Here is a 22,928-nt window from a genome sequence, read left to right on the forward strand (position 1 = left end):
ATTCACACACTCATTCACACAATTCAGCATAGTCAATCCACCCACCAGCATGTTTTTAGAGCTGGGAAGAACCTGGAGAACCCAGAGGAAACCCCAGACAGAGAGAACAGGAAGCACATGCACAGAAACGCCACATACAGTTCAGGAAGGTAAAATTCAGTTTGGTAAAATTCTTTTCAGGAGAAATGGTGTGAATATCACACTTTTTATGTAAAATAGGTTCTGGTGGTTTTCCATATGCCTCAAAGCAGTGCTAAAATAAAACCTGTTCAGCTTAGAGGTTAGAAGGCTGAACATCTGTGGTGATAATTATATCTGAAAAGATCCAGATTCATGTGAAGACCTTCTTAAGCAAGTCTGCAGAGCAGTGTGTTTTCACATGTGGTAAATGAAGATGTTATAAGTAGCACTGAATTTTGACTCACTGGTTATTTAGAAGAACATCCATGTGGAGTCATTGCTACTGTCACTGCAACGATGTGATGTTATCCAGTTCCTGTCTGTGATCCGGTCATGCTGTAACAACACGTATTGCATTTACATTTGTAGATTTATTCAGTAGATGTTATACAGTATGTTCAGGACTTGCCAGTGTAACTACCATAAGAATTTCAATGTGTAGTTTTCCATGTGTCAACTTTGTCAAATGACAAATGAAAGACTTTTGACTTTGATACCGTTTTGCATATGACAAGAACTGCAGTTTGTTTAGATGCTGCAGACTGAGATGATTCTCCATTCTGAAAGATAAGTCATTGCTCGAGTTCACCTCTCTCAGAGCACACAGAGATGATCTGTCAGGAAACCAGCAAAGCATCAGTGAGTTAAACAAGTCGAACTCAACACCAATGGAGTCAATGGGGACGCCAGAACTACCCTTAACATATTCCTACAAGAAGGAAGCTATTGAAGGAAAAACTATTTCAGACATTTCACCTTGACCCTTTTAATCCCTTCTAATCATTTCCTCTGCTGGTTACGATGATAATTCCATATAAATCCTACAAACATTCAGCCACTTGTTCTTAAGATATTGCGCTAACGGGTATCTTGGATGGACGGACAACTCGAAATCATAATGCCTCCATAACTCAGTGGCTGAGGCATAAAGATCATCCAAAAACAAGCATCCATTGACCTTAATTCCATATTCTCTCTATTTCCCAAAGGTCTGACATAAACCTTTGGGAGGATGTAGTTGTGCTCAGATGGGTAGTGTGGTTGGTGGGCTCTATTACATTGGAAAATTCAAATGTCTTTTTTCTCCTTGTTGCTTTCCGTTAGATTACTGCTGCTCTGCTCTCTCTCTCTCCCTCCTTCCTTCTTCCCCTGGCTTGACCTTCAACCAAAATCCACAACATTTTTAAAATGGAAACACTTGGGTGGTCATTGTTATACAGTGCCATCAGCTTTATCTTGTGTTCAAACAGGAAGCAAGTCTGAGTATCAGCTCCTCTGTTAAATTTGTGGCTTAGGGCACACGTGTGCGATCCTGAACTGTACCACACAGGGACATAAAGCCACAAGATATTCCACACATTCAAATTTGAGTGCGGAGAAGGGAAAAACTGACAGTCTTAGACGGCAAGTGTGTGTCAGCACGCATTCCAGGTCCTGGAATATTTTAAAGTTCCATTATGGAGAAAATGAGAACCAATTCTTGCTGGATGGACGAGTTAACGAATGAGTAAACATTCTTGTTTTAAAGCAGAGAGCAATACTGAGAAATACACAGGTTATATGACCATAACCTGCTACAAGATTCCTTCAATGTTAACTTGATTTTTGCTGTCTACATGCTGAAATAGGCTTTATGAAGAAGGTGCGTTTTCCCTCTACACACTACAGAACTCTGCATTGTCTGCTTGACCTCAGGCAGAAACGTGTGCTCCTGCATCACTGTCAGCAACAAAACAGTAACCGCAGAGAGCGAATCCATCTTGCAGGGAGCTAAAAGGCTGTCCTTTCAACGTGTTCACTTCACAGGCCTGGACGCCGCGGCACGGTGGACGTTCCCATTAGGCTGCAGCGCCGTTGCCATGCTTTCTGACCTGATCGCTGTTGAAGGAATCAGTTTCCCCCCGGCTGCATCTCAATAGCCCTCCCACGCGCACCTCCTGTCCCACTGATGAGCCCAGGCCCTGATGCTCTGCTACTCGGCTGAATTAAGTCATTGTTTTGGCACAGTAGTAAGTAAGCAGAGGGGAAGACTGAAACACTGGGCCTTCTGTCAGCTCCTCTGTACACACCACGCTGGCTTTATAGGCATGAGGGCTTTTCAGGGGCACCATCAAGTGCCAAATAGGCATGGATCAGGGCACTACACTACTCCGTCCTGGAGTTGTGAGAATCCGATGTGAGCTGGCATGTGAGGATTTGGAGAGGAAAGGATCCAAATTTTGAAGTTAGAAGGAACTCAGAATGTGGTACATGATCTCCTCCAGGCTTTTATTCTTGTGTCAAGACTTAGGGCTGAAACATCTCGGTCACTTTTTCCTGGCTCTAGACTATACCGCTTCGAGAGGAGACGAAAGAGTAATGGCATTACGCATTATGCTTTTTGAATCATAGTTGTGTGCTGGCCTGGGAAAAACTTTCACATTGTGAAATTTTAATATTTTCTACCATATGGAGCTCTGAAAACAAAAGATTTTCTCCAACTACAAGTAATGTTCTAGTCTGCCAGTGGAAAAAAAAAGGAGCAGATGGCATTTAAAAATTCCAGTCCAATTCTTCTGATTATTTAAAAGCAACTATTTACTGATTTAATTTGCATTTCATTTAATATAATATGTAAGATGCCTTTATTCCTAGCTTAGAGACTTTTAAAGTCTCATCCATCCAGCAGTCAGGTGCATCACTGGGATAACGTGAGAGCTGATATCTGATGACAACCTGAATTGATTAGGCTTGTGTCTGGTTCACTGTAGTATGTATCTATACAGTAAGTTGATTTATCAAACTCTGACATTCACTGTGTGAGGAAATCACTTAGGAAGGTTTTAGACAGCCAAGGCCAAGGTAGAAAATAGGTTGTTGTGATGAATTATATGTACAGTTGAGGGCAAATGTTTACATCCACCTAGGCTACAGACATTCAATTTATGTTTCAATTTGCAGATCTACTTTATTTCTATAAGAGGTCATTTGAATATAACAGTTAAGAAACCAATTTATTTCAGCTTTCATTTACATCATCAGATTTTTATTTGGTCAAAAAAAATCTGTGTCGCTGCCTTTTAATTGCTTGAACTTAAATAAAACTCTTCTTGTAGCCTTCCACAAGCACCTCACCATACGTTGCTGGATTTTTTGCTCATTCTTCAGTCAGGTTTTTTTGGCCTCTTCACTCAAACACGCTTTCAGTTCAGTCCACAAACTTTCTATGGGATTCAGGTCAGGGCTTTATGATTGTCCTGCTGGAAGAGTCTGTTGTGACCAAATTTTAACTTTCTGGTTGATGTCTTGAGGTGTTTAATATCTTTAATATTTCTAGAGAATCCTCCTTCCTAATGATCCCATCTATTTTCTTTTCCAGCAAAACAAACCCATAACATGATGCTGCCACCCCCATGCTTCACAGTTGCTTCTTAAGATTAAAAACCTCACCATCTTCCTCCACACACAGTGCTGATCATTACAGCCAAAAATCATTACATCAATTTCTGGAATCTTCCAGATGGTTTAAAGAGACAGTCAACTGAATGTGTATGAAAACTTTTGACTCACTGGGATTCTGATACAGTGAATTAAAGCCAAAATAAATCGCTCTAAATGTATGTTACATGTTGACATACTGTCAAAATACGTTTATGGTCAAAACCAAATTTTCAGTCATTTTTGGCTGTTTGCCAGAAACAGTCACAGCAACGGGTTTTCCCAGGCTGCCACACACATAATTGTCATTATAACCCTCTAAGTATCAATCTGCTTCAAATCATCTATAATCGCTATAGCTCAGCTCAGAGGTGAGAGCAGGTGAGAGTGGCCCAGCATATTGCACAGGATTAGCTGCTGATTAGGAGAGCGAAGCCTAGTCATGCAGAAGGTGGCTTCTGAGCCTCTCTGCAGCAGTACCATCCCTCTCTTATTAGCTCTCGCGGCAGGAGAAGTCTCGCAGTGCACCTGTCAGGTCGAGTGCTCATCACAGCAAGCATCTGAGTCACGCTGACTTGTCAGGAGAAAACAGCCATTTTCACCACTCCAAAGCCACCTCATTTACCACACACACTCAAACAAACAAAAGAAAAGAAAACAAGTAAGCTACTAATGTTTTCAATACATACAGTATACACCAATCAGCCATAACATTAAAACCACCCGTCCCATACGCAGCAAGCTGTGATCCACTGTGTGTTCTGACACCTTTCTATCAGAGCCAGCATGAACTTTTTCAGCAATTTGTGCTACAGTAGCTCTGTAGACAGGATAGCCTTCCCTCCCCACGCGCATCAGTGAGCCTTGAGCGCCCAAGAACCTGTCGCCAGTTCACTGGTTTTCCTTCCTTAGACCACTTTTGGTAGGTATTAACTACTGCGTACCAGGAACACCTCACAAGACCTGCCGTTTTAGAGATTGTCTGACCCAGTCGTCTAGCCATCGCAATTTGGCCCTTGTCAAAGTTGCTCATCCTTATTCTTGCCCATTTTTTCTGCTTCCAATACATCAACTTCGAGAACTGACTGACTGTTCAGTGCTGCCTAATGTATCCCAACCCATGACAGGTGCCATTGTAATGAGATAATCAGTGTTATTCACTTCACCTGTCAGTGGTTTTAATGTTATGGCTGATTGGTGTATCTGCATGCTTATACCACAGCGCTGCTGAATTCTTGGTTCTGATTGGTCAGATTGTTGATTAATTGTCTAACAATTGTTTAACAGTCTATACAAGGAAAATTATAGTTTTATATTATTTTATATTTTATATATATATATATATAAAGTTTTATATTACTTTATTGGTTCTAATGTGTTATTTCTGGAGTATCATTGATATTGTAAAGTTTTCTGTAAGAAGATGTTTGTTTATTTAAATATTTATGGACAGAATTTCGAGTGTGAGTGTCAGAACAGTCAGTTTTCCTCCATGCGGTTGTCTTAAGGACAGAGGAATTTGCGCTTTGTTGTCTCTCAGCAACATGACAAGCTGCATTTTTGTTATTAACTTCGAAAACAAGGGACAGAACAATGCTTATAGCCGCTACAATCTAAGTGATAACAGGAACTAAATTGTTTCCTGGATGTTCCACAGTATAAAATAAAAATGTTATATGTTAAAATGAAAATGTACAACATGATGTTCTTTTATTTAAAAAATGTAATTGTTGCTGTGGTATGAGAGGAATAAAACCATCTGGGACATGCAGTCATTGGAAAATGATCAACTTCAGAGTGGTGCTGGCCCTCAGAGTCTCACATCACACCAAACCGTCATTGATTATTTTCCTATAACAGCACACCCCATCATGTTTTATTCCTTACCTATGAATTCATTTGATCCACGTAAGTGCTAAGTGATACCTAATGTCGTATCACACCAAAAAACAAGGAGTGCATATGCCAAAATATCTAATTGTATCAATACGTCTTTAATCTGTCTATCCAGGAAAGCATTGAATTTGACCTTGCTGATCTAATGAGTAGAACAAACAGCTTGAAGTGTGAGCCTTCACCACAGGTTCCTGCTTTCCATATCAACTTAACTGCAACAGCGCGGTGACTCACTCCATATGGAATAAAATAATTGCCTAGAAAGCACTGTCACACATGCACACACTGTCTGCCAAACGCACACTGTTTGGAGGAGACTGAAGCAAAGCGTCTTAATGCTGCTCAGGCCAGACAATTATCTCATGAAGACAGGAAGTTCAGCAGAGAGCTGGAAAGAAGGCTTGAGGAGGCGGTGTGTCCTAATGCTCATATGGAATGCTGAAAAGCTACAAGTGAAACATTTATCTACAGCATCATTACATCATTACATACGTGTACAAATGTGAGGTGAAGCACCAAGAAAGTGCTACCGTTACCGTTATATCACACGTCTTAAGCAGGTGAAAATCATTTCCATCCTGGTCAGAGTGGTGGTGGTGGATCCAGAGCCTTTCCTGCAAACATTAGGCGCGAGGTGGGAATAGAGCCTGCATGGAACGTCAGTCGATCACCGAGCACCATGCATGTGTGCACACACACACACACAAACACAAATTCACAGTCATTCACACACATCTAGGGGCAATTTTCAATAGCTATCTACTCCTGGCATTTTTTTGGGAAGTTGGAAAACCCCTGATAAAACTTGGAGAAGCTTCACACAGACAGTAATCTGAGCTCAGGATCAAACCAGGGACCATGGAGCTGTCAGGAGGCAACGCTACATACTGCTGGGGAAAATGCTATATAAATATATTTTATGTTGTTTGTCTAGAACATACACTATATGGCCAAAAGTATGTGGACACCTGACCATCGCATCCATCTGCGCTTGTTGAACACGCTCTAAAATCTAGTGGAAAGCCTTCCCAGAAGAGTGGAGCTTATTATAAGGGAAGTAAGGGAAGGCTTTCCACTACAGTTTGGAGCGTGGCTGTGGGGATTTGTGTTCATTCAGCTACAAGAGCATTAGTGAGATCAGGCGCTGATGTTGGTGAGGAGGTCTGGGGTTCAGTCGGTGTTCCAGTTCATCCCAAAGGTGTTCAGTGGGGTTGAGGTCAGGGCTCTGTGCAGGACACTCGAGTTCTTCCACTCCAACCTTCACACACCATGTCTTCATGGAGCTCGCTTTGTGCACAGGGACATTGTCATGCTGGAACAGGTTTGGGCCTCTTAGTTCCAGTGAAGGGAAATTATAAAACTACAGCATACAAAGACATTAGGGCCTTTCGCACTGCTTTAGCTCCAGAGCTAAAGTTACAGTACTAAAGTACTGGGCGATTTTGCGTGAACTATTTCCCAGTACCGTTTAAAGGGTTGCATTCGCACCGACAGCGGGCACTAGGAAGTGACGTAAGCCGGTCGACAGCGACGTCATTTGTGCGCGGCGTTCAACAACGGAAACAAAGAAGAACAACGTAAAAAAAAACGGAGGATGGAGGACGCTGCGATCGGAGCTGTGTTTTTGTTGTGTCTCGCGAGTTTCACAATAATGGACATGGAATGTCGACGTATACGTAAAGCGATTGAAAGAATAGTATGTTTACACAGAGTTTTAAATCATGGCGGGTGAGGGCGTTTTCGCACGCGTTTGGCCAATCAACGTCTACTTACGTCACGGATAGCACCAGTTGTGCTGGTTAGACCCTGCTCTGGAGTAGGAGCTAATTTGGTTCTCGAAAAAGGCAGTCGGTACTAAAATCGCACCCAGTTCCGGAGGTGCGAAAACGCCAAAAAGTGGGTAGTTCCACAATTAGTTCAGGTACTATGAAAAGGTTCCCGTGGTGCGAAAGGCCCTAATCTATACAATTGTGTGCTTCCAGCTTTGTGACAACATTTTGGGGAAGAACCACATGAGTGTGATGGTCAGGTGTCCATGTTGTGTATTTTAACACTGATATTTTAATACTTGCTCTGCTGCTGTGGTTTTCTTGGAAATGTAACTTAATAAGCAAGAAGTTACAGCGACATGCTGAAAACTGTGCTGTTGGCTTATATGGCTGTACGGCGGTTTCTCTCTACTAAAAAAGAAAAACATCATCAAAAATCCATAAAGGAGATTATTGCATCTCCACTGCAGTGCTGCACAGACAACACTGACGCACAGGCAGAATACTTCACACTGAAAGTGATTAATAAAATAAATGTGTGGCTCCCTCTTCTGACTAAACCCAGCACCGCTGAGCCGCTTTCCCATACCATCATGTTTCATCTCACACACTGTGCAGAAAGAAATGCTGCAGATCTGCTACAAATGTCCTTTTATTATTATCTTAAATAATATCGAAATAAAGGGGCTATGATGTTCCACAGAAAAAGACATGCTTTTGTGACTTTCATTTTTAAAATGTATATATTTATATATTTCTATATATATTTATATTCTTATCCAGCAGAAATCTATCCAGGGTGAAGAAGAAAACCTCGCGTGACGAATGCGGTGCGTTACATTCGCGAGGACAGTGTGAGCTTGAGCGCTCGGCTTCCTCAGTGTTCAGACTAGAGAAACAGATGCATATCCAAACAGGCAGTGATTAACGTGTGCTGAAATGAGCCCAAATTTCAACTTCCAAAAAAATTAAAATGTTTGTTTTGTTTTTTTTTCTTATAAAAACATTTCAAAAACAAGAACCTGGATACATTTCTACTTTTACAAAATTAACAATTCTTTACTATTAAAAAAGACAAAAGGTGGGGGGTTGGGAGGAGTAAACACAAAAAGTAGAGAGAGAAAATGAAAGAAAGAAAAGAAAAGAAAACAACTATCAATCATTATAATCAACTCCCTTTGGTAAAAACAGTAATAAACTTGTCTTGCATGTTTTCTTTTTAGCTGTCGCTCTTCCTAAATTCCACAGTAAGCCTGTAAAGTTTCACGAGAACAACAACAAAGGTCTCTGTCATAAAAAAAAAAAAAAAAAAAAAGTTCTGGCAATATATATACAAGTTATTTACAAATAGGGAACTGTTGTGTGTCTGTGGAGCGTCCACTGTAAATTTTCATTTGTATTTTGTGTGTGTGTGTGTGTTCTAGCTGGTGTATTGGCATTGGGCTTTGCCAGCAACTTTGTAAGGTTCACAGCCAGGGTGGCCGACAAAAACTGTGCTCACGTCTCATTCTGACATATAAATGATGAATCGTTGGAGCATTTGCAAGCTTCATTCATTCATTCATTCAACACGTTCTGTGTTAAACACCACACCACGTCGCAGAACTTTATTGCTCTCTTCTATTTTTGTTTTCTTTTTTTTTTTTTGCTTTTAACTAAAAAAAAATTTACTCTTAAGAGTTCTTCATTATTAGATATCTGCCATTACACTGGGAAATGATCTGCTTGTGGAATTACTAAACTTTGGCTAGAGAACTACACACGTATATTCCTTTGAATAATCAAAGTTAAGTGCACTTATCCCAAGCTAAATCTGAGTCTCGAGTTTTTCCATCACCGAGTTCAACAGCATCTGTATTTAGAGAGGAAGAATAAATCCTGAAGGCAGCATCATATTCTTCCATTACGCAGCCTGTGCTTACAGTAATACATTAATACCTGCTGAGCTGTCCGGGGAAATGTTTCATTTTTAGGCCGCGACAGCTCTGCAGGACTCGAGAACGGCTCCTGTTCGAGATTAGCTCTAGACTAAACTTCATGCAGTTTGATGGAAGGGTGTTTTCTTCCCATAGTTTGGCACGGATAGAAACGTGGGCATGAGTACAGCTAAAAACGCTGTTAAGAATCGAGACGTACGCCAGCCGCCACTGGTGTCTGACATGAGAGCTTTTGAGTGCCGTCATGTCGTCCTTAGAAAGTTGTTGCCAAGTCCATTTCCTCTCCTGCGCACTAAACCTCCCCCGATAAGCATCTAACCCGCCTTCACCGCTTCACGGCGTTTTGTAGCTGCTGCTGTATTTCACTCTGTACTTGTTGATGTTCCTGAAGTGGAGCGTCTCCGGGTTGCAGGTCGTAGTGCAGGGTATGAGCCCTTCACGCCCTTCTCCCATCAGCCATTTGGCGGTTTCGGCGGCCATGTCCCGGCTCACGTGCTCCTTCAGCCATCCGTCCAGCCAGGCTTGGAAGCGCTGGTGCAGCCTCGTGCTCACGTGCTCATGTGACTGCCAAGAAACACAGACAAATGACGTCTTTGTGAGAAATTACTAAAAAAAATTTAAAAAAAAAAAAAGTGGTCCATTTACATTTCTGGCACCTCGTTGTATCCTGAGAAAACGCACACACATTTACGCTGGTAGTCAAGGGCCTCTCTCTGGTTACCAGACTGAAATACAACTGCTGCATCACAAAATATGCAAATTAGCTCATAACAACTGCCCATCAACTTCCTGTACTGTTCCTCGTTTCCGCTTATTTTGTGCAACAATCTCATCATCAGAAATACAATTTCATGTGGCAGAAGTGTTAAAAAAATGATGCTATAGCACAGCATGGTTGAATTCTTGACCGTGATTGGTCAGAAGGTGCGTGTTATTTCTGTATAACAGCACGGCTCAGACTGTAGGTCCGATATATTTATATTATATTATATTTATATTATTAATATTAATACGTTATTGTTTCTATGGTAACAGCTCATACACAGGGACTTGTACAGAAGATGCTCCACATCATCGAAGACTAAGAAAGGAATTTTTAAAAATGTATTGTTTAACAAAAATAAATCGTATAATCCATAATGTAGTGATTTTTTATTTTTTTTTTTAGGAAAAAAGTTGCTGGTGTCAGCACTTTGTAACAATCACGGTACTTTTTAAAGAGCACAGAACAGAACAGGGGAATTAACACTTTCCAGGTTCACAGTAAAATGACAAGCTGAATGAGAACGAGAGTGAGAGAACCTGCTGAAGGAATGACTGTTTATACCAGCTAGAACAGGAAATAACTTGTCTCTCACACGTTCCACAACAAAATCTTAAATCTTAACTACAAACCGTTAAAAAAAAACAAAAAAAAAACGTGATGCGTCATTCATTAATAAATTAACATTGTAACGACACTCTGCTTCGCGTTGTGCCGCATCACACCACCCCGACATGCGTTACTTCTATATAACCGCACCGTCTGTCGTGTTTTATTCCTTACGTAACGCTAATACGACACTACAACACTAAGACTGTAGTGGAAACAGTAACGTTACAACACAAGGAGGTTAGGTTACTAATTACACACTGCAAACTATAACTTCATGGCTTCAAAACGACAAAAGTCATTTAAAGAGAAAAAAAAAGCACTGCTGGTAAGTCGTTTTTAATCACTCTATGTTAAAATTTTGACAGAATGTATTTATATTCAATAAACTCAGAATCTACTATTTATATATTAGACTGGGGTAAATATCCTAGTCAGTGTCTAACAGGGAATATAAGATCTGCAACAATTTTTGCCAAAATACAAAGTCAACAAAGCTTCAAACCCGATCACGACAGAACAGAAAGATGTACTTTACACTACGACCCCCGGGATGACGTCTTTATGGATAAAGCGTGGACTGGAATAGCTTGATAAACACTAGACTTTACCTGATGAGCTCGCAGCAGTGCAGTGCGTCTGTACATGTAGTCCTCGGACTTAAACACGTACACCATCTTGTAGGAGTTGAGCTTGAACATGCACTCCATCTTCATGTTCTCTGCGTTCTCCTTCTTTCCGCCGTCTTTCGCGTCCTTCTCCTGTTGTTCACGTCCTCGCTGACACTTCCGGATTCGCCGCAGATTTCTGTAGCAAAAGGGGGAGATCAACGTCCGTTACGTGTTGAACACCAGACGTCTTGAGTGATCAGCTACATTTGGGGAAAGGTGTAAATCATGTTTTTGGCCACAAACACCTTCTAAAACAACTAACAGGAACCAAGTGGACATTGACTGGAACTGAAGCCTCCTTTCAAGTTTAAAACGAAAACAAAACAAAACAAAAAACCAAAAACAAAACAAAGAAAAAAAAAACCAGCATGTAATGTTGAACAAGACTGAAGCCGTGTTGGTATAAATCAGATATTAATACCTTGGAAGAAAAACAGGCTTCTGCGCCAGGTGTTCTCTTAGCTCTGGAGACGTCACATCGGCAGTAAGATACCGGCCCACGTAATCTGACCAGCGCTAGGAACACGAACACAGATACACACACACACACACACACACACACACACACACACACACACACACACACACACTGTAAACTCATGTAGTGTGAGAACATTGAACAGATGCATCAAAACCCCCAAAAACATCAAAACACACAAAACAATGAAACGCTTTCAACAGGGTTCAACATGACAACGGCATTTTCTCTAAGACTGACCAAGCACACTGTGTGGATTGTGAGGAAAAGAGGAGGAGGTTCCTCACCTCTGAGTCTCCTTGCTCATCCGAGTTCTCCTCTTCTGTGTCCAGCAGCTCGATGGTCAGCTGCACGTTTCCTCGACTCTTAATGAACATCAACTACAAGAGAAGCGGCGCAAAATAAACGCATCAATAAACAACATTCTTCGCGATGAGCAGAGCTGGGAAATATCACGATATAATATCGATATCGTGATTATAAGAGATCAGATAGAGGGCCAAGCACTGAAGGAACTGCATGTTTTCTTCTTATTATTATTGTTATTGTTATTATACTTCCTGTGGGAGTCTGTGGCACCACAGAAAGCTTCGTATTATTTTATTTATTTATTTTTTTTAGAAATTTGGCACAGGTATAGAGGACAGTCTCAGCTACCTGCACAGCATTTCTGGTGTACGACACTCGAGCCCTGTAGCACCACCAACAGGGAAAATTTGGACATAGATTTGTAATAATACCGCCATAGAAACACAATTCCACTTTCCTCTGTTTTTTGGGTCATGCTGAGTTCAACTGTTAAAATGTTCAAATGTTAATTTCTGCCATACTGGATTTCCACCATTTTGAATTTTTTCACTTCTTCTCCAACATATTTTGTACAAGAACCACAAAATTTGGAAGACAGCATCGGGAGACCAACCCGAACATTTATCCATGACCTGCAAACCAATTTGACTGCTATGTCGCCAAACAGGAAGTGAGGTCATATCTCAGCAAACTTAACAAACAAGGTTTAAGTTCATGGTTTCAAATGTATAAATCTCCTTTGGAGCAAGTGCCGATAGTCCAAGTTGCTTCTGGTCTTCTTCTGTCGCCAAGGCGTAGGGCCAGAAAGTGCTTGGCCCCCTTAATCACAGCTTGCAGCTGTATTGTTTACTTGTTGCTTTTAAGCTGTAGTTTGTTCCTGCACTGTGCTGTGCTCAGCTGCTGCAACTGTTAAACTTCCTTTACCAACAAACAAACAGAGCAGGTGTAGTGCGGAGAGAGTGTAGTGTTTACCTTAAAGCAGTTCTCGTCCGCCATGAGCTGCTCAGCTTTGCGCTGGTAGGTCGCCTCGGCGGTGGATCTCGAGGCCTGCGTGGACAGCGAGCCGCCTGTGGCACTGCTGCTGCTCTCGGACAGATACAGATCTGTGACCTGCACGCAGATCTCATCGCTCACTATATGCTGCAGCTGTACAGAGAAACACAAACAAGAGCAATTAACTAGAGATGCACCGATTCCCCTTTTACTTTTTTCAATATGGTACCGATACCAGAGCTCTAAGTATTCAAAGGCACCGGCACTGTAATAAATATAAATACGCAAACTTCGGAAAAAAAAAAAAAAAAAAAAAAAAAAAAAAAAAAAGGGGTTTGCTTCTTTCTTTTATTACAAATCAATCAAACAAGTCAAGAACACAAAAAAGATCAATGATTACCAAAGAAAAATTTGAAGCAGACCTATGAAAAAGTGAAATAAAATATTAAATAGTGACACACAGCATGTTTTCTTGGCACTTTTGGTATCGATCGACTTGTTTACAGACACAGAAATGTAAAATTCTCGCCCTTTTGCTTTCTATTCACTCACTCGTGAATTCACAAGTCAAAGTTTACCCAGATAATGTCTCTGCAACGCTCCAAAGTGAACGTAACCACTACCAGAACTTCATGTCCCACATCCGTTCCCCTTCAGTGACTTGGATTTCCTTTCAGGTGAATTTTATTTTTAGATTTGGCTGCGTTTTAGCTGAGAAAGCACGAAAGTGTCGTGGCCATAATAAGGGGTCAGAAATCTTAAAAGCTATGACTAAACCACAGATGGTGGCATCTCTTAAGTATATGTTACTGATAAAGGAAACATCAATCAATGTAGCACAGGTTCATGGCATAAGATACAGTATATAAGCTATTTCTGAGACGCAGTATTTAAAGTGCGGGATTGAGAGAGGAGAGAGAGGAGAGAGGAGAGAGGAGAGAGTACAGACCTGCCTGACGATGCTCTGGATCAGTTTGTCCATAGTGAAGGCGATGTAGGCGTGGATGGTGAACATCTCTCTCAGAGAGTCTTCATACTGAGACGCCTCCATGTTTCCGTCCAGTAAATTGCGCACCATCTCCAGGAAGGCGGAGTAGTAGTCTTCAACATCTATGTCCACTGGGAGACAGAGAGAGACAGCATGAAACACGCGAGAGAGAGAGAGAGAGAGAGAGAGAGAAGAGCACAACATGTTTCGGAGGCTAGTTGTGTGTTGACGTCCACCTACAATCCATACACACATTCAGATCCACACTCAGAACCATCAGTTATAAAAATGAAAACAACTTTTTATTCAAAGTTTCTCTTAAGCCACATCTACTCACTAGGCTCCTTGAGCCGAAGCTGGATGGCAGGGTTGTCGTTTTTGTCCCGTTTGAGACCGAGCACCTCCCTCTCCCAGTCGCGCTCCTTCAGCTCCTCCTCGATCTGCCGCTCGGCTTGGGTATACAGGCGCAGGAGGCGCGAGCATAACGTCTGGTGCAGCCGCAGGAAGATGTACCAGTTGTTGTTGACGAAGAAGAGGTTGTAGGCATCGTCACACGAGCGCAGCTTCTGAGCCGGCGTGTTGGTGAACAGGAGTTTGGACTTGCTGGGACTCCCGGTTACACCGTTGTGCTTCTTGGAGCCTCCTTCATCGAGCTCGGCGTCCTCCTCATCTTCCTCTTCTTCCTCAGCGTCTGACAGAGCACCTCGCTGAGAGAAGAGCATGTCAGGGATGAAGTGGTGGATTATCTGCTTGATCTTGTACTTGTCCTCTTTCTGGATGCTGGTCTGTCTCTTGACATGGTGGATGATCAGGGCAGCGGCGTCCTCTAAGATCTGCCGGTCCTCGTAGGTGAAGGTGAGGTGAGGGCCGCTCACCGGCGTCCCGTTTTCCTCAGAAGCTTGTTCCTGCCGCTTCACAAACAACAATCAGATTATTATATTATATATTATACTTTTTCCTGGCGAGTCACCAGTAATATATGCTGCATCCAAACCAAGTCTTGGTTTTAATTTTTAAAATTATTTTAATAACTCTGTTTTAAATTTGAACTCAGGAACGTTTAACCTTTCAAAGCACAATTTTGCTCCATTTTCCTGGAAGTTTATGATTTTGTGTTCTGATGGAGAAAAGTCTTGTTATTGTAATTAAACTGTAAATAAGGATATAAATAATTTTATATGTACCATCCGTTCATGCTCATAAAGAATACTGAACATTAGGAGTCAGAGACATGACAAAAATATCCTGTCACGATACTTGAAGACATTTCTACAATGCACAAAACGGTACACAGCAGTAGTGTTGCACTGTTTTTTTAAAAAAATGAGAAATTTGTTTCAAAGATACTTCTATATGATGTCTGACAAACGAAAGAACTTAACAAAAAGGAAAGGAAAGGAATAAAAACAAATTAAATTCTGTAAAAATTTACTTTTTACAATTTTAAAATCCATACAGCATCAAATCAGCCATAATTGTTAAAAAAAAAAAAAAAAAAAAAAAAAAAAAAAAAAAAGCTATATCTGAGAAAAGTGTATTGTGAAATAATTGAACACAAAATCGATATTATATCGTCTGACAAAATGAAAAATGAATAGAGAAATGAATAATGAGTGAACATGGGAATAACAACGAGGAACAAATAAAAGAAATAAATTCTGAGTTGGTAAATTTCTTCAGAATGGACACTTCATGCCTTTATTTATTCTGAATCACTTTATTTATTCACTTACTTTAATTTCCATGGAGCCTAATTATCTTTTAATAATCTGACTAATCTAAAATAAACAAATAAATAAACTAACAAAATAAACTCATGCAGGCACCACAAGCTGAACAGAGTCCAGTCAGTTCTCTTCTTCTCTCATTTCCCTTTAAATTTATAAAGAAATAAACATGTGATTAGACAGAAAGAGAGAGTGTGTGTGTGTGTGTGTGTGTGTGAATAGATATTTTAGAGTGCATATAAACATTTACTTGGAATCTGTGTTCTTTCTGCTCTTTCCTGTAAACTTTTTGACAGAATAAACTTGGAGTGAAAATGTTTCACCTCGTCATAAATGCTCTCGATCTCGTTGAGGAGGGTCTTCGAGCGCAGCACCTTGGTGTCGTTCTGCTTGAAGTTGATGCCTTGGTGGTCTAAGGACTTGAGATAATATTTCTCGTTCTGCTGGCGCCATATCTTATTGAAGCCCCTCTGCGCTTCTCTCCATTCATCCTCCTTCATCTTTAACCTTGAACACAGACAGAGAATGACGCACGTTACGGCTCATACTGCAGCTTTCATATTAACCGAAGAAGCACAAGGTCTCGCCGTCGCAAGAGACACAAGACTGTTGGTTACGTGATAAAATCCGACTGTAAATGCATTTTGTTTCCGTTTTATAGATTCCATTTGATCAATACGCATCAACGCATCGAATTCTCGACTCTGATTGGTCAGAAGGTGTTGATTAATTGTCTGTAACAGCAGCTCTGACAGTAGAGCAGCTGCCAATCAAATCACACATTTATATTAATGTGCTCATTCTAATTTTTTTTTTTTTTTAGAGATGTGTGTATGGCAGACGCTCCACATAATGTGTAAGAAAAACATGCGTGATTATTGATACAGTGAAGCTTTCTGTAAGGAGACGTTTATTTAACATTTAGTTTCCAGCGCTCACGCTTTGTAAGAGTTCGAGGTAAAGCTGTGCCTTTAGGTTTTCCACGACGGGAAAGTCTAAGCTGCATTTTTCTGTCTCCTTATCTTCAAAAGAAGGTGAGAGAACTACAGCTTCCAGCTCGTATATCGTGAATGAGAACATGAACTAACTCGTTTCATGGATGTTCCACAATATGAAATGCAACAATTGGTTAAAATGTACAATGTGTTGCTATTTAATTGAAAAAAGAAAGAAAGAAGGGGAAAAAAATATACATATATATATATATATATATATATATATATATATATATATATATATATATATATATATATATATATATATTGTTGTCAAACTGATGTGGTAGAAGAGGAATAAAATACTTCTGGACATGCTGTTGATCATTTCCTGTAACAGCACGTCCCACTGTTTCATTTCGTACATGAGGTGTGCATTTGCAACTTCATGCAACAAAACTGCTCTAAAAAGATCATATATGTAAATAATAACGCGACAATCACGTGGTTTAGGGAAATAACGCATGCTGGGAGGGCAAGTGAAGTGTGCAAGTTCATTATTTTCATACAACCGCATGGTCTGGAGTGTGTTTCTTCTCTTATACCACAGCGACTTGTCAACAATTACAATATGGGATTTATTAAAAGAACCACACATTGTGCATTTTAACGTTTTATAGTTATAGTTTTTAACGTTGTATAGTTAGTTCATTCCTGTTCTCACCTCGCTCTTTTTTCTCTCTCTGAAAAAAACACAGCTGGTCAATTTAGTGAGGAACCATAAAGCGTAAACTCCTCTGACCTGAAGACTTTCCTGTGCTGGGAAACTCTGCAAAACGCTATGACTGTCACACAACGACACTCGAGACTCCTTCCATAAACGTTCAGTAAACGTTTCCTAACAAAAACTTCACCACATCAATGATTTGTCCCGACCCGAGCCACGGTACGCTCTACCCTCTCGACGCTACATTCCACACGCTGCTCTATCGGAGCTTTACAACAAGGTTCATAATGACCTACGAGGTCTTTCACCACATCAGACTGCTACTGCGTTAAGTGGAATTGATGAGAGCTATTTCTAAAGATATTTTTAAGTTTTTAACTTGTTTTTTTTTTGTTAAAATAAGGGCCATATAAATATATTTTTAGTTTGTTTACTTGGTTAAAAAAAAATTTGAATTATATTCCCAATACATAAACTATATAAAATTAGATACTCAACATTAAATGACTCAGATTGGGATCAGGGCCAAAAAAACTTCAGACACATCGGGACATCCTCTCAACGATTACGCATTTTACTTTATTTATTATTAATCTTATTATTACTCTGTTTATTATTAATCTTATTATTACTGATTACGTGGAGCGTCCGATGTACCACTCCCTGTGTATGAGCTGTTACTACAGAAAACATAACGTATCAGAACCAGCGTTTTTAATAAAAAGTTATAGACAGAACTGCTGTCCGAGCCACGCTGTTAAAGAGAAATAACGCACACCTTCTGACCAATCAGATTCAAGACTTCAGCCATGCTGTGGTAAAATAAAGTTTAGTCACTGATTAAATAGAAATCCCACAGAAGTGGAAGAGAAGGTGTGAGCCGGCGCGGTTCTCCCCTAATCACACACCTCTTAAGTACAATGGGGACGGAGGCAGCCGGGTTCTTCTTCAGCCCATCGATGATGTCCAGAGCTTTGTCTCCGTATATCCTGTGTATGGCCTTGCGGTGGATGACCTCAGAAGTGCCGCCAAGCGTGTTATCCAGGCGGAACTTGGCCTGTTCTTCAGCAGACATGCGCGAGAGCTTCTTCTGCACGGACTCCAGCACCCGGATAGTGGCGAGGTTTGTCTCCAAAACCACATCCAACTAGAGGGGAACAATTCAAAGGAGGAAATCCATCACAATATAACATACATTTAAATATCTTTGTCTCGTGTATCATTTTATGCAGGTTTTCCTTATTTTCTAGCTTATCAAAACAGAGTAGAAACTTCTTTTTTTGTTGTTCTTTAACCTTTTCTTGCAACACTTACACACAGTCAATGCAAGTCTTCGTACAACTTTTAGGAAAGATTGAAATCTTTTAGGCCTGAGGCGATACACTAAAGCCACGGTATGAGACATGTCCTGATACAAGATGATAGCGAGACAAATAAATATTAAATTTTAATTAAGTAAGCAAGCTGCAAGGCAGTGAGGTTCCCACTCGCACACTTCGCACTCTGTATGCTGTTGCCTCTGCTGCTGTGTCTAATGCGCGAGAGTTACAGCTCCGGATGAAAATTAAACGGAAATTCATATTCATCAGCAAATTCATCAGCAAATTCATCTCACAAGTATTAAGTATCATGATTTTCAACACAGCAATATTCTGTCTCATGCCTACAATTTTCACTCAAGTATTATTATTATTATTTTACCTCAGAAACTGTCCTAAACCGTGTTAAAGTCAAGAATTGCTATATTTCCTCCAAAAATAATATTTTAGTCATCAACTACCTAAATATTCTAGACCTGAATATTAACAATTCGTGTTAAACACATTAGAAGTTTTTTTTTTTTTTTTTAATTTACGGTATAATGTGTTTTCATTTTTTCACTCACGATTTTCTTACACATGGACAATCCATTTTTTCTTTTTTAATACAAGTGACATTTATGAAAAGTCAAAAAAATCATTTCACGTGCATCATTAAGCAATACTAATATTATTAGTATTATATAGACCTGTATATATTTTTAAATAATAAATAATTTGCATGAAAGGGTTAATATAATTGGCTACTCTATATTAGAACCGTGTCTGTATATTTTATGGCATTGGTTAACCTTATATCTATTTATATCTATATCTTATATCTATTTCCTACATATAGTGTGTTGTCAAGACAGTGTGCTGAAGACACACCACTCAATAAGGCACAGAGACAACACAAACATTGCTATCTCTGACCTCTAAACGTTCACTTCTTGCACATCCACTAGTATCAAACTATGACGTGCTTTTGATTAAGGTCTTATGGGGGCTCACCTCAAAACGTTCGTCTTCACACCTGTAGATGTGCTCCTCATACTGCGTCTTCTTAGAGCTGACGAAGGTCGAATCTTCTGACCAGGAAGGAAATGAAACCCACATGTCATTCAGCACCTGGAAAAAAAAAAAGTCAGACCACGAGTGTTTAACCAAAGGATCTTCTAAGTTAGTAAGATTTTACTGAAAAACAGTTCACCATCATTTCTGTCCACTTTATTGATTACGTATTGTTAAGAAGACGCATCACCTCTTTACACAGCGGGGATCTTCCTGTGCATTTGGGCTGCTGGTAGCTCTTAGGCAGCGCTCTATAACTGAACCCCAGCCTCTTGCACGAGGAGTAGTCTATCTCCATGGCGATGCCCTCTGTTGCCCGCTCTTTGGGGTAGCTCTCTAAGTGGGACATCTCCTTGTAGCCCAGGAAGTTCTTGAACCAGGTGAACAACTCCGGGAACTTCCTGAGAAGATTACACAATTTTTTTTTTTTAATTTAAATTACTACACTGGACATTTCCGTAATTAAAAATGAACACGGCAAACGACACGCAGTGGGAATGATGGGATTGACGGCTCACCCCAGGAAAGGTAGCACCAGTTGCACAAGCTCAGCGCGTGAGATCACTTCTTGGTTAAAGATAACCAGGCACCGCAGGAAGTTATCGTAAGCCTCAGCGCTCCGTAAGGCTTTCCGCACCTTTGAGGAAACAAAGAGACGAGTAAATGTGATGGACAGAAAGCTAAAAACGAGCTAAACCACGTCTTTCGTGATGCTGAGGTAATTCTCACGCGTACCTTCTCGAAGAACAGAGACTCCGTGCCGACTCCGTGCTTGCTGGCTTCTGCTACAGACGACTCCTTCGGATTCAGTAACTTAGACTTTTTCTGAAAGGCACACACAGTCAGAGTATTAAAAAAGCAAACATTTTTAATAACAAGCGATCAACGAATCCAATCGACCGACAGAAACAGGAGCTGACGCTGAAGTTTGCCGTTACAGGGGCACTGGCGCTATCACTGGGGTGGGAGTGAAGGCGTTACGCTCCTTCTCCTGCCCATCAGTCCGACACCGACACCGACTGATCGCGGGCTTCACCGTGTGAGCTCAGGAACGTAAGAGTGCAGCTAGCGCTCTCCTCTGAGTAGGGCTGGGCGACATAAAAAAAGCTTTCACAATATTTCATGATATATCCTTAATTAAATATTATAATATTCGATAATATCACCACAACCCCGGATCCACCATGCTCAGAATTTCACAAGCATCCAATCTGTCCGAGTACCTAGGCTATAAGGATGATGCTTACAATTCTCCTCAGACAGTATGAAGGCGATGGAAAAATTTCTCTGCTGTAGCCTGACGGCTCATATACTATAGTAAGCAGTCCTATTAAGCTAATTCTGTGTAAAGTGGTCAGAATCAGTGTTGCTAACTGGATTTGGCGAATTTTTAGATCCTTTAATGATTTTAATAATAAAAATAAATGAATAAATAAATAAAAGAGCCTGTCTTGAACTCAGTACAGCTCTCCAGCTCACATCACAGCCGCGGATAAATGAGTTGAAAGATTCACTCGACTTCCCATCAATGACTGACTGTGTTGTGCTTGTGACCAATCGCTGATCACCGCCGTTCCCCAACAGCCAATCGCTGATCACCGCTGTTCCCCAACAGCCAATCGCTGATCACCGCCGTTCCCCAACAGCCAATCGCTGATCACCGCCGTTCCCCAACAGCCAATCGCTGATCACCGCTGTTCCCCAACAGCCAATCGCTGATCACCGCTGTTCCCCAACAACCAATCACTGATCACCGCTGTTCCCAACAGCCAATCGCTGATCACCGCCGTTCCCCAACAGCCAATCACTCCATTAGTTCTTTTCCCCTGTGCTACATGGGCAATTATCGCCTGTCAAACATCGACATCCTTTCACGTCAATCATCTCAGGTATCGGATTACATCGCCTCATCGCCTGACTCCTTAAAAACTAGCTAGTGGCAAATTGTCAAATAACCAAATTGTGGTAAATAAAAGTTTACAGTTACAGTTTTTTTTTTAGTGTTACCTTTACCGGGGGCGTGGTTGCAGCGGACCCAGAGTGTCTGCGAATCTGACAGCCGTTCTGGTTCAGCCTCTGCTTGTTGTTCAGCTGCGGTTTCTTTACCGTACTTCCATGGTCATTCTGCACAGATTCTGCTTTCTCCGCCGTAGTCTTGCCCAGCAGCTAGTGAGCACACACAGAGAGAGAGGGAAAGAGAAGTGTAGTGAGTAAATACGGCCCACACGACTGTGCCTAAGTGACACGTCGGCTTTAAAAACCGCAAGTCTAAAACTCGAGTCCAGGATGCGTTACTAGTGATCCCTCACCACGGAGCTGCTGGCATCCGGCAAAAACTGGCCGAACTCCGAGAGCAGGTCCTCCTGGTTTTTGAAGAGCCGAGCCACCTGAGCGTAAACCTCCTGCTCGGTCAGGGCTGGTGTGTAGTTTCCCCCTGCCTCTTTAGCGTTACGTTGCTCCTTCTGCAGAAACGAAGATACGCTAAGAGTAAACAGGCGAGATCTGGGAGAAAATAAAGAGCTAAAGGGTGTGTAATAAACCCTGTACCTGGTATGTGTGCAGGATCTCCAGAAAGGCTTTGTAGATGTCTGGCTGGCCTTGGAAGCGGTTCTTGATCTTGTTGACGTAGTTGATGGCGTGGTTGAACTCCACAGGCTGGTTGTTCTGCAGTGGGGGGGCGTTGGGGGTGCTGCTGATGGGGGTGTGGGGGTGCAGAGGCGGGGAACGGGGCGAGGCGTATGGTGGGATGGACGGATTGGGTTGGCTGCTGGGCGTGAGTGCTGGAGACTGCAACGGCTGAAGAGGACGAGAAGAGAGGAGCATAAAAATATTTCCTGGTTGAGATTTAGTAAAACATAAAACATGATGGGACATGCTGTTATAGGAAAATAATCAACGACGGGGTGATGTGATACAGCCAAGGGCAGGACCTTTCGTTGATTGTTTTCCAATAACTGCATTTCCTCAAGTGTGTTATTTCTCTTAAAGCACAGCAACCATTATAATTCTCCATTATAATCCTTTCCTGTGGTGGAAAACCTACAGCTACAGCTTTCTCTCTCTCTCTCTCTCTCTCTCTCTCTCACTTTTACTAAGCACTGACACTGGAGACTCCTTCCAGAAATGTTAAATCAACACCTTGTCACAGAAAATGTCA

At 41.2% G+C, this 22,928-nt stretch overlaps 1 protein-coding gene across 4 annotated transcripts in view; it reads right to left on the reverse strand.

The window, feature by feature from the left end:
- Positions 1-7,898: 7,898 nt before the first annotated feature.
- Positions 7,899-22,928, reverse strand: part of sin3aa (SIN3 transcription regulator family member Aa) — a 33,597-nt gene continuing 18,567 nt past the window's right edge. For 3 of the 4 annotated variants that reach the window (XM_034307352.2, XM_034307353.2, XM_034307351.2), the window contains exons 6-21: positions 22,319-22,567; positions 22,081-22,233; positions 21,779-21,937; positions 20,507-20,596; positions 20,290-20,408; positions 19,962-20,172; positions 19,712-19,828; positions 18,308-18,546; positions 16,061-16,244; positions 14,348-14,921; positions 13,972-14,141; positions 13,002-13,175; positions 12,008-12,100; positions 11,664-11,758; positions 11,183-11,378; positions 7,899-9,763 (exon numbers count right to left, since the gene is read on the reverse strand). In XM_034307352.2, the coding sequence (XP_034163243.1) occupies positions 9,533-9,763; positions 11,183-11,378; positions 11,664-11,758; positions 12,008-12,100; positions 13,002-13,175; positions 13,972-14,141; positions 14,348-14,921; positions 16,061-16,244; positions 18,308-18,546; positions 19,712-19,828; positions 19,962-20,172; positions 20,290-20,408; positions 20,507-20,596; positions 21,779-21,937; positions 22,081-22,233; positions 22,319-22,567 (3,054 nt within the window). In that variant the 3' untranslated portion in view covers positions 7,899-9,532. The remainder of the gene's footprint in view (positions 9,764-11,182; positions 11,379-11,663; positions 11,759-12,007; positions 12,101-13,001; positions 13,176-13,971; positions 14,142-14,347; positions 14,922-16,060; positions 16,245-18,307; positions 18,547-19,711; positions 19,829-19,961; positions 20,173-20,289; positions 20,409-20,506; positions 20,597-21,778; positions 21,938-22,080; positions 22,234-22,318; positions 22,568-22,928) is intronic. The other variant, XM_034307354.2, reaches the window with a different exon arrangement.

The sequence above is a fragment of the Pangasianodon hypophthalmus genome, chromosome 9 (genome assembly GCF_027358585.1).
Source record: "Pangasianodon hypophthalmus isolate fPanHyp1 chromosome 9, fPanHyp1.pri, whole genome shotgun sequence".
NCBI lineage: Eukaryota > Metazoa > Chordata > Actinopteri > Siluriformes > Pangasiidae > Pangasianodon > Pangasianodon hypophthalmus.